The sequence below is a fragment of the Oncorhynchus masou genome, chromosome 20 (assembly GCF_036934945.1).
Source record: "Oncorhynchus masou masou isolate Uvic2021 chromosome 20, UVic_Omas_1.1, whole genome shotgun sequence".
Lineage (NCBI taxonomy): Eukaryota > Metazoa > Chordata > Actinopteri > Salmoniformes > Salmonidae > Oncorhynchus > Oncorhynchus masou.
Window position 1 is genome coordinate 31,114,662 of NC_088231.1, and position 12,108 is coordinate 31,126,769.

The window sequence follows — 12,108 nt, forward strand, 5'->3', positions numbered from 1 at the left end:
TCAATGTGGAGGCTATATACAGGGTATTACGGTACTGAGTCAATGTGGAGACTATATACAGGGTATTACGGTACAGAGTCAATGTGGAGGCTATATACAGGGTATTACGGTACAGAGTCAATGTGGAGGCTATATACAGGGTATTACGGTACAGAGTCAGGGGCACCGGTTAGACAAGGTAATGGAGGTAATATGTACATGTACTGTAGGTAGAGTTATTAAGGTGACTATGCATAGAAAATAACAGAGAGTAGCAGCAGTGTAAAAGAGGGGGGCAATGCAAATAGTCTGCATAGCCATTTGACTAGATGTTCAGGAGTCTTATGCCTTGGGGGTATAAGCTATTTAGAAGCCTCTTGGACCTAGACTTGGCGCTCCGGTACCACTTCCCGAGTGGTAGCAGAGAGGGCAGTCTATGACTAGGATGGCTGGAGTCTTTGACAATTTTTCGTGCCTTCCTCTGACATCGCCTGGTATAGAGGTCCTGGATGGCAGGAAGCTTGGCCCCAGTGATGTACTGGGCCGTACGTACCACCCTCTATAGGGCCTTCCTCTGACATCGCCTGGTATAGAGGTCCTGGATGGCAGGAAGCTTGGCCCCAGTGATGTACTGGGCCGTACGTACCACCCTCTATAGGGCCTTCCTCTGACACCGCCTGGTATAGAGGTCCTGGATGGCAGGAAGCTTGGCCCCAGTGATGTACTGGGCCTTCCTCTGACACCGCCTGGTATAGAGGTCCTGGATGGCAGGAAGCTTGGCCCTCGAAATACCCGGGTGACCCAACGAGGGTAGACTATGAGCCCATCGAATCAATTGATCACGAACAGCGGCGGCACGTACCTACGACCCTCCAGACACTGTGGAGGCGCAGGTTCCACCCTTAGCGCCCGCTCGATGTCCGCGTCCACATCCCATACTACTGGTGCCACCAGCTTAGCCGCCGGAATGATGGGAGTAGGATCGATGGACCGGTCCTCAGAGTCATAGAGGCGGGACAGCGCGTCGGCCTTAGTGTTGAGGGAACCTGACGAGATTGTAAAACGAAATCTGGAGAAATACATGGCCCACCTTGCCTGACGAGGATTCAGTCTCCTAGCTGATCGGATGTACTCCAGGTTACGGTGGTCAGTCCAGATGAGAAAAGGGTGCTTAGCCCCCTCAAGCCAGTGTCTCCATACCTTCAGAGCCTTAACCATAGCCAACAACTCCCTGTCCCCCACATCATAATTCCGCTCCGCTGGCCCAAGCTTCTTCGAAAAAAAAGCACAGGGGCGGAGCTTCGGTGGCGTACCCGAGCGCTGTGAGAGCACTGCTCCAACCCCAGCCTCGGATGCGTCCACCTCTACTATGAACGCCAAAGAAGGGTCCGGATGCGCCAACACCAGCGCCTCAGTGAACAGCGCCTTCAACCTTCAATAACCTTCACAAATACAGTAGAACAAGCCCGCACAAACAGAAGCGGGCTAAACCAATTTAAATAACCCCACCCTAACAACCAAACAAGGAACAGGTGAAACCAATTAGACAAAACCAAACGAACACAGAACAAAGGATCGGTGGCAGCTAGTAGACCGGCGACGACGACCGCCGAGCGCCACCCGAACCAGAAGGGGAGCCAACGTCGGTACTATTTGTGACAGAGGCTCTATCGTCAACCAATCATCACCTGCATTGTTGGAGGCTCTATCGTCAACCAATCATCACCTGCATTGTTGGAGGCTCTATCGTCAACCAATCATCACCTGCATTGTTGGAGGCTCTATCGTCAACCAATCATCACCTGCATTGTTGGAGGCTCTATCGTTAACCAATCATCACATGCATTGTTGGAGGCTCTATCGTCAACCAATCATCACCTGCATTGTTGGAGGCTCTATCGTCAACCAATCATCACCTGCATTGTTGGAGGCTCTATCATCAACCAATCATCACCTGCATTGTTGGAGGCTCTACGTCAACCAATCATCACCTGCATTGTTGGAGGCTCTATCGTCAACCAATCATCACCTGCATTGTTGGAGGCTCTATCGTCAACAAATCATCACATGCATTGTTGGAGGCTCTATCGTCAACCAATCATCACATGCATTGTTGGAGGCTCTATCGTCAACCAATCATCACATGCATTGTTGGAGGCTCTATCGTCAACCAATCATCACATGCATTGTTGGAGGCTCTATCGTCAACCAATCATCACATGCATTGTTGGAGGCTCTATCGTCAACCAATCATCATCTGCATCATTACAGTGTTTTTTGTTTGACCCACACGAACGTGATCAAAGACATGATTGAAACAGGAAACAACTTGGTCATGATTCATCCAGTGGATATGAACAGTACGAAATGATTCATCCAGTGGATATGAACAGTACGAAATGATTCATCTGGTGGATATGAACAGTACGAAATGATTCATCTGGTGGATATGAACAGTACAAATTGATTCATCTGGTGGATATGAACAGTACGAAATGATTCATCTGGTGGATATGAACAGTACGAAATGATTCATCTGGTGGATATGAACAGTACGAAATGATTCATCTGGTGGATATGAACAGTACGAAATGATTCATCTGGTGGATATGAACAGTACGAAATGATTCATCTGGTGGATATGAACAGTACAAATTGATTTATCTGGTGGATATGAACAGTACAAAATGATTCATCTGGTGGATATGAACAGTACGAAATGATTCATCTGGTGGATATGTACAGTACAAAATGAATGTGATATCAGTCTCTCTCTCTAATTGATTATTCAATGAACACACATATGATGTTAGTGAGGGTGTGATATGGGGGTTTATTTAGATACTATAAAGAACAACTTTAATTAAGCAATAAGGAGGAGGTGTGGTATATGGCCAATATACCACGGCTAAGAGCTGTTCTCCTGCACGACGCAGCGCGGACACACCCGGACACAGCCCTTAGCCGTGGTATATGGGTCATGTCCCACAAACCCTCAACGTGCCTTATTGGTATTATAAACTGGTTACCAGTAAAAATATCTGTTTTGTCATACCTGTGGTATACGGTCTGATATACCACGGCTTTCAGCCAATCAGAATTCAGGTCTCAAACAACCCAGTTTTTAATAAACAATAGATGTGGTCAAGAGGTCAACGGAACTCGACCAAAACAATGGAAACGCCATGGAAACACACAGGGGAAAGATCCCCAATTTCTTAATTGACCCCCCAGCTAAATTAGCCTTCATTTAGGCTACTGTTTACATGTGTATTTCACACTATGTTGAGGTAAAAATCAGAGTATAAGTCCTGTATGGATGTCAACCCCAACACACGTTCGTGTCATCATCACCAATCAACTGCAAAACAACTTTGACTAGGACCACCACCGATTTCTGCATGCTAGCTAAGCTACCAGGAGTTAGCATTTAGCAGACAGCTTCTACTAAACCTGAAAGGGGACAGCTTCTAAATGTTATGCAGCGAAAACAGCCAAATATATCAAAATGGGACTTTCGTAACCACACAGTGGGCCTGTTACAATATATAAATAATGATGGACTATGTTAGATCAGACGTGTTGAATGTGAGGCCATCCAGCGTTCATTTTCCATCCCCCACAGTCTGCGTTCCATTAAAGTCTTTAACTCATCTATGGCGAAACGGCCCGTTGATCTGAGACTTGCTGTTGGAAAAAACACATTATGGGAGGGAGGGAGGGAGGGAGGGAGGGGGAGGGAGGGAGGGAGAGCGAGAGAGAGAGAGCGAGAGAGAGAGAGAGGGGAAGAGAGAGAGGGGAAGAGAGAGAGAGAGGGAGAGAGAGAGAGAAAGAGATGAAGAAAGAAAGAAGAGAGAGAGAGAGAGAGAGAAAGAGAGAGGAAGAGTGAGAGAGAAAGAGATGAAGAGAGAAAGAGGAAGAGTGAGAGAGAGAAAGAGATGAAGAGTGAGAGAGAGTGAGAGAGAGGGAGAGGGAGAAGGGGGAGAGAGAGAGAGAGAGAGAGGGGAAGAGAGAGAGGGGAAGAGAGAGAGAGAGGGAGAAAGAGAGAGAAAGAGATGAAGAGAGAAAGAAAGAGAGAGAGAGAGAGAGAGAGAGAGAGAGAGAGAGAGAGAGAGAGAGAGAAAGAGAGAGGAAGAGTGAGAGAGAAAGACAGTGGCAATTTTAGTATGTTCATCTTGGTGGGACAACCTCCCAAACACTTTTTAAATGCATGCCAGCAAATCCACAACACAACACTACATGAATTGCACTATAACGGTGACAAACGGTGCCCACAAGCTATTAGGGCCAGCATAAAGCTGTCCCAACAGCAGAGTCCCAACACCCTACCACTGCTACACCTGGTTATCAGCAGAGACCCAACACCTTACCACTGTTACACCTGGTTATCAGCAGAGTCCCAACACCTTACCACTGCTACACCTGGTTATCAGCAGAGACCCAACACCTTAACACCACTACACCTGGCTATCAGCAGAGTCCCAACACCTTACCACTGCTACACCTGGCTATCAGCAGAGTCCCAACACCTTACCACTGCTACACCTGGTTATCAGCAGAGTCCCAACACCTTACCACTGTTACACCTGGCTATCAGCAGAGTCCCAACACCTTACCACTGTTACACCTGGCTATCAGCAGAGTCCCAACACCTTAACACCACTACACCTGGCTATCAGCAGAGTCCCAACACCTTACCACTGTTACACCTGGTTATCAGCAGAGTCCCAACACCTTACCACTGCTACACCTGGTTATCAGCAGAGTCCCAACACCTTACCACTGTTACACCTGGTTATCAGCAGAGTCCCAACACCTTACCACTGTTACACCTGGTTATCAGCAGAGTCCCAACACCTTACCACTGCTACACCTGGTTATCAGCAGAGACCCAACACCTTACCACTGTTACACCTGGTTATCAGCAGAGTCCCAACACCTTACCACTGCTACACCTGGCTATCAGCAGAGTCCCAACACCTTAACACCACTACACCTGGCTATCAGCAGAGTCCCAACACCTTACCACTGTTACACCTGGTTATCAGCAGAGTCCCAACACCTTAACACCACTACACCTGGCTATCAGCAGAGTCCCAACACCTTACCACTGTTACACCTGGTTATCAGCAGAGTCCCAACACCTTACCACTGCTACACCTGGTTATCAGCAGAGTCCCAACACCTTACCACTGTTACACCTGGTTATCAGCAGAGTCCCAACACCTTACCACTGTTACACCTGGTTATCAGCAGAGTCCCAACACCTTACCACTGCTACACCTGGTTATCAGCAGAGACCCAACACCTTAACACCACTACACCTGGCTATCAGCAGAGTCCCAACACCTTACCACTGCTACACCTGGCTATCAGCAGAGTCCCAACACCTTACCACTGCTACACCTGGTTATCAGCAGAGTCCCAACACCTTACCACTGTTACACCTGGCTATCAGCAGAGTCCCAACACCTTACCACTGTTACACCTGGCTATCAGCAGAGTCCCAACACCTTAACACCACTACACCTGGCTATCAGCAGAGTCCCAACACCTTACCACTGTTACACCTGGTTATCAGCAGAGTCCCAACACCTTACCACTGTTACACCTGGCTATCAGCAGAGTCCCAACACCTTACCACTGTTACACCTGGTTATCAGCAGAGTCCCAACACCTTACCACTGTTACACCTGGTTATCAGCAGAGTCCCAACACCTTACCACTGTTACACCTGTCTATCAGCAGAGTCCCAACACCTTACCACTGCTACACCTGGTTATCAGCAGAGTCCCAACACCTTACCACTGTTACACCTGGTTATCAGCAGAGTCCCAACACCTTACCACTGCTACACCTGGTTATCAGCAGAGTCCCAACACCTTAACACCACTACACCTGGCTATCAGCAGAGTCCCAACACCTTACCACTGCTACACCTGGTTATCAGCAGAGTCCCAACACCTTAACACCACTACACCTGGCTATCAGCAGAGTCCCAACACCTTACCACTGCTACACCTGGTTATCAGCAGAGTCCCAACACCTTACCACTGCTACACCTGGTTATCAGCAGAGTCCCAACACCTTAACACCACTACACCTGGTTATCATCAGAGTCCCAACACCTTACCACTGTTACACCTGGTTATCAGCAGAGTCCCAACACCTTACCACTGCTACACCTGGTTATCAGCAGAGTCCCAACACCTTACCACTGCTACACCTGGTTATCAGCAGAGTCCCAACACCTTACCACTGCTATACCTGGTTATCAGCAGATCCTTGTCTGGCAGCCAAGCAGTTCATTCAGTCTCATTTACTGCCTTTAAAAAAAACATAGCTGATATGACTGACTTGCTTAAACAAATGTAGTTTCTACTGACAATGGAGATGTACAAACTATGGCATAAGGGGACGGCGAGCGGATAAGAGGCCATCCGTCATTTAGATGAAGACATTAATGAGCGAGTTAGGACGGACACAGTCAATTTAACTATCTACAACTGGGAACTCTGAAGAAACAAGGTTGAATCGTGATGATGTCAGGGAGGTCGGAGGTCGGAGCTCTAGAAAGAGGCCCAAGCTCCCGACTTTGAAGCTGGATGACCATAGTTTCCCAGCTGGTTGTTTTCTGAGTTCCCAGTTGTCTTGAACTCCCTGAAGTCTGAGATTTCCCAGTTCCCAGTTGTCTTGAACTCCCTGAAGTCTGAGATTTCCCAGTTCCCAGTTGTCTTGAACTCCCTGAAGTCTGAGATTTCCCGTTCCCAGTTGTCTTGAACTCCCTGAAGTCTGAGATTTCCCCGTTCCCAGTTGTCTTGAACTCCCTGAAGTCTGAGATTTCCCGTTCCCAGTTGTCTTGAACTCTCTGAAGTCTGAGATTTCCCAGTTCCCAGTTGTCTTGAACTCCCTGAAGTCTGAGATTTCCCAGTTCCCAGTTGTCTTGAACTCCCTGAAGTCTGAGATTTCCCAGTTCCCAGTTGTCTTGAACTACCTGAAGTCTGAGATTTCCCAGTTCCCAGTTGTCTTGAACTCCCTGAAGTCTGAGATTTCCCAGTTCCCAGTTGTCTTGAACTCTCTGAAGTCTGAGATTTCCCAGTTCCGAGTTTCCAGTTGGATTGACAGCATGGCCAATGTATTCAACCTTTTATGGCCCATGATGTTGAATGATTATTATTATTATTATTTATTTATATATATATTTTTAATTTGACCCCTTTTTCTCCCGGCATGTGTCCTCCGAAATACAACCCGCGCACCCGGAAGCCGCACCAATGTGTTGGAGGAAACACCACAGGAGTCGCTGGTGCGCGATGAGACAAGGATATCCCTACCGGCCAAGCCCTCCCTAACCGGGACGACGCTGGGCCAATTCTGCTTCGTCCCACGGACCTCCCGGTCGCGGCCGGTTACGACAGAGCCTGGGCACGAACCCAGGGTCTCCGGTGGCACAGCTAGCGCTGCAGTACAGTGCCCAAATTATTATTATTTTAAGCTTGGCAAAGAAACCCTTAAACCCAGACTTGGACCACACACCCTCTCCACTGAATAGCAGGCTAGTGATTGCTTTGCAACGCAGTTAAGCACAGAAAGCACTGAGCGAGGCTGAAACCCCTGCATTTTGGAGCTGCTTTACTCAAGAAAACAAAAACAAACCATGTTTGTATGCAGCTTTATTAACAGAAATATTTTTACATTGTTTGCAAACTGATATGTGACACGTATTAATGCCTAAATTACCTGCAAAACCGGCACCAAAACAACAACATTTATATTGATATTTTTTATAGCTGAACAAGTGGGGCTGAAAACAGATGGGATCTGCCCACCTGTCCTGAATGACGGCCACTGAATGGACTAACATCCTGCTACTGTGTAATATAACTTGCAAACGTTGTGAATTATTTAGTTGGGAAAGGACTGTATGCTGGTCTGTACATGTGTGTAAAACTGTGAAGTGTTGTTACTACTAAGGGGTTGGAGGGGGTGTATTTGTTTAGTTAAATAGGTATAAATATTGTCCTGTAGCTAATTGACTGTGGAATCTGTGATTTATTACCACAAACATTATAAAGTTGGTTTTCAACGTGTTTGGTGCCTGAGTTTGTACATAATATTTGCAAAAAGGATCTGTGTCCCCCCTCCACTCCACTGTTATAAGTTCCCCCCTCCACTCCACTGTTATAAGTTCCCCCCTCCACTCCACTGTTATAAGTTCCCCCCTCCACTCCACTGTTATAAGTTCCCCCCTCCACTCCACTGTTATAAGTTCCCCCCTCCACTCCACTGTTATAAGTTCCCCCCTCCACTCCACTGTTATAAGTTCCCCCCTCCACTCCACTGTTATAAATTCCCCCCTCCACTCCACTGTTATAATACCTACTGCTCATTTATATTGACGCAGTTCCAACATAATCCACAGGAGGGCAGCCTAAAATCCCAATCCTGCTATATTGCACTTTAACTCAATTATTATTTCATGCAAAACATGAATTTGTGGTCTAGGCTGCCACCCTGTGGATTGTCTTAGAACTGCACAGTGTGGTAGCATGACTAGATCACATTTGTTGGCAGTAACGTGATCAACGTCAACATTAACCTTTTTTTTTATTGCCAATCAAATATTGGACATGGTTTATGGTTATAAAAACATTGCAACAGAATAATGATACAAATACTTTTGCCAACATTTTTCTTCATGGAAAATTGCGCTGTAGTTATGCACTTGTAATTTCTACTTGTTCATATATTTTGATATTATTATTGACACCATATTCCATGGGTTTACTGACCACAATCCATTGAATTAATACTGAGAAGTGTTGATTATTTGGCGTCAGGAGAGCACAGCGCATTGAAGGAAGCTGTAAAATGTTCACTACGAGCACGCAAGGCCATGTCGGTCTCTGCGCGACTGTTTTGATTTCTACATGATTCCATGTGTGTTATTTAATAGTTATGATGTCTTTGCTATTATTCTACCATGTAGAAAATATTAAAAATAAAGAAACCCCCGCTTTCCCTCCTCCTCTCCTCCACCTCTTGTCACCTGTTCAGGTAAACCTGCACGGTTTCTATGGAGACAGATTGAACACACCATCCTCCACTGTCATCACTAGCAGCTGGTTGATGAAGTTGTTTATCCGTGTGTTTGTTTTGAATGAGATGGTTTTACACCGCGGACAAGTCCACAACCCGTTTGCTTCACCACTACGACGTTGAAATCGTGTAAATAGTTTTGGGATTAAACACGTCATCTCCCGGTCTACCGAGGCGCTGAACCCGAGCTGTTTAGTCATACAGGGTGTGTCTCTGTTCACTCGCAGCGGACTCGTTTTTCCACTCTTTCTACCGGTTCCTCTCTCTTTCTCGCCCTCTCTTTACTGCGAGCTCCGGTGCAGACCTCCTCCGGTAAGTTTCCACCGCTCGACATCAGATCGTTAGTTGAAGAGTTGTTGACGAGGTTATTCTGCTGAACCAGGTGATGTGTTTAACCTGGACTGTGATTGTAGTTGGGATCATTTATCAACACGGATGCGGAGAGATACAACAGGATTTTAGCAGATAATGGCGAGCTGTGGCTGTTGCAAAAGAGAATACCTTATATTCTCTAACTCCGTCTGTTTTATGAATCTGTGACTATTTTCCATGACTTTAAACGTGGAAAAGTTTTTGAGGCGTTTGAAGCTTTTGGCTTGTAAATTAGTCAGTGATTCTGTTCTGTGTTTCTCTTCAGACAGAACGATCTTTCTTCGAATCAAACCAACTATCAGCTATCTATCAGAATGGTAAGTTAACTTAATTAACGAGACAACTTTATAATGCTGGTATTATAATGTCCAATTTAACTTCACTAAAAGCCACTTCAGATGAATAAACGGAAATGTTTCGCTGTCGCTAAAAGAGAACTGTATGATTCCATTACTATGTTAATGTTTAACTTTCTATCTCTGTCTATAATGGACACCGCATCCGCGGCACCGCCCCAGGCGACAGTCTTTAAATAATCATTACACCTTATCCCAGAACAATACACAGTGTAGAACCCAGTATGGAACACATGGGATCTAGAATAGGTTGTTACACTGTATAACTGCAGAAGGAAGGGAGATCATTTGAGACTATACTCCCATATAAGTGTTTCATTCATCCCGGGTGAGTTTCTCCCAAAAGATATGTGTCATGTTTAGCTTTAAAAACGTTGTTAATCTATTGCCTAACACTGAAAAATGGTGTTGATGCTGAAGATACTGTCTCTGTCCCGAATCTCCATACTAGCTTGCTACAATCAATACAAATGTATGAAACCAACATGCAAAGTGTTGGTCCCGTGTTTCATGAGTTTCTTATTTTCAATGACGGCCTAGTGTGTTAACTGCCTTGTTCAGGGGAACAGTGTGTTAACTGCCTTGTTCAGGGGAACAGTGTGTTAACTGCCTTGTTCAGGGGAACAGTGGGTTAACTGCCTTGTTCAGGGGAACAGTGGGTTAACTGCCTTGTTCAGGGGAACAGTGTGTTAACTGCCTTGTTCAGGGGAACAGTGGGTTAACTGCCTTGTTCAGGGGAACAGTGGGTTAACTGCCTTGTTCAGGGGAACAGTGGGTTAACTGCCTTGTTCAGGGGAACAGTGGGTTAACTGCCTTGTTCAGGGGAACAGTGGGTTAACTGCCTTGTTCAGGGGGACAGTGGGTTAACTGCCTTGTTCAGGGGGACAGTGGGTTAACTGCCTTGTTCAGGGGGACAGTGGGTTAACTGCCTTGTTCAGGGGGACAGTGGGTTAACTGCCTTGTTCAGGGGAACAGTGGGTTAACTGCCTTGTTCAGGGGAACAGTGGGTTAACTGCCTTGTTCAGGGGAACAGTGGGTTAACTGCCTTGTTCAGGGGAACAGTGGGTTAACTGCCTTGTTCAGGGGAACAGTGGGTTAACTGCCTTGTTCAGGGGAACAGTGGGTTAACTGCCTTGTTCAGGGGAACAGTGGGTTAACTGCCTTGTTCTGGGGAACAGTGGGTTAACTGCCTTGTCAGCTCGGGCACTCGATCTAGCAACCTTTCAGTTACTGGCCCAATGCTCTAACCACTAGGCTACCTGCCTCCTCTACACTCTAACCACTAGGCTACCTGCCTCCTCTACACTCTAACCACAGGGGCCTGGGATTAAAAACAAAACAACTATTGGACAAAACACACATCACGACGAGAGACACCAGAACACTACACAAAGAGACACCAGAACACTACACAAAGAGAAAACATAGCAAGGCAGCAACACCTGACAACACAACGTTGTAGCAGCACAACACAACAACAACATGGTAGCAGCACAACACGACAACAACATGGTAGCAGCACAACAACATGGTAGCAGCACAACAACATGGTAGCAGCACAACACGACGACAACATGGTAGCAGCACAAACCATGATACAAACATTATCGGGCAGAGACAACAGCACAAAGGGCAAGAAGCCACAACTGTCAGTAAGAGTGCCCATGATTGAGTCTTTGAACGAAGAGATGGCTGGACAGTGTACCATGTGATTACCTCCAGCTCTAAACCCTCAGAGGTAGTAATCACACCTGTGGGGAGAGGGGCATTCTTACCAAACCACATGACCGTTGTTTTGGAGGTGTTCTGAACAAGGTTAAGGGCAGAGAAAGCTTGTTGAACACAGAGCAGTGTTGTAGAGGTGTTTAACACAGCATCTGGGAGAATGGTATTTCAATTGATTGATTTCCTTCTATGAACTCTAACTCAGTAAAATCAGTCAAAATAGATTTATATTTTTGTTCAGTGTACGTACTTAGACAGCAGACTCATTTCAGCGTTTGAGCTAGCAAAATTCACTATATTTTCCGTATCACGTATTTGACAACAGCTGGTAATCAAATAAAGTGATGAGCTGTACAAAACATAAGGAATGGCGGGAGTCGAATGGGAGTCAACAGTTGGAAACCTTCTAATGAAAACCAGCCCTCTTCATTTCTAGAAAACCACAGTGTCTCTGTGTGTGGAGCAGAGGGGCTGTATTTGGGGAAGTCAGTATGAGTCATGTGTGTGGGCCTTTCTTCAGACAGGGTGGGGCTCTGCCTCCTCCCTCTCTTCCTCCTCCCCCTCCCTCTCTTCCTCC

At 46.3% G+C, this 12,108-nt stretch overlaps 1 protein-coding gene across 2 annotated transcripts in view; it reads left to right on the forward strand.

Moving 5' to 3' along the window:
* The first annotated feature begins 9,152 nt into the window (after nt 1–9,152).
* The window catches only part of LOC135507252 (annexin A5-like), a 31,776-nt gene continuing 28,820 nt past the window's right edge, over nt 9,153–12,108 (forward strand). The window contains exons 1-2 of one of the 2 annotated variants that reach the window (XM_064926849.1): nt 9,153–9,390; nt 9,716–9,767. In XM_064926849.1, the coding sequence (XP_064782921.1) occupies nt 9,765–9,767 (3 nt within the window). In that variant the 5' untranslated portion in view covers nt 9,153–9,390; nt 9,716–9,764. Of the gene's footprint in view, nt 9,391–9,420; nt 9,461–9,715; nt 9,768–12,108 lie in introns of those variants that run through there. The other variant, XM_064926850.1, reaches the window with a different exon arrangement.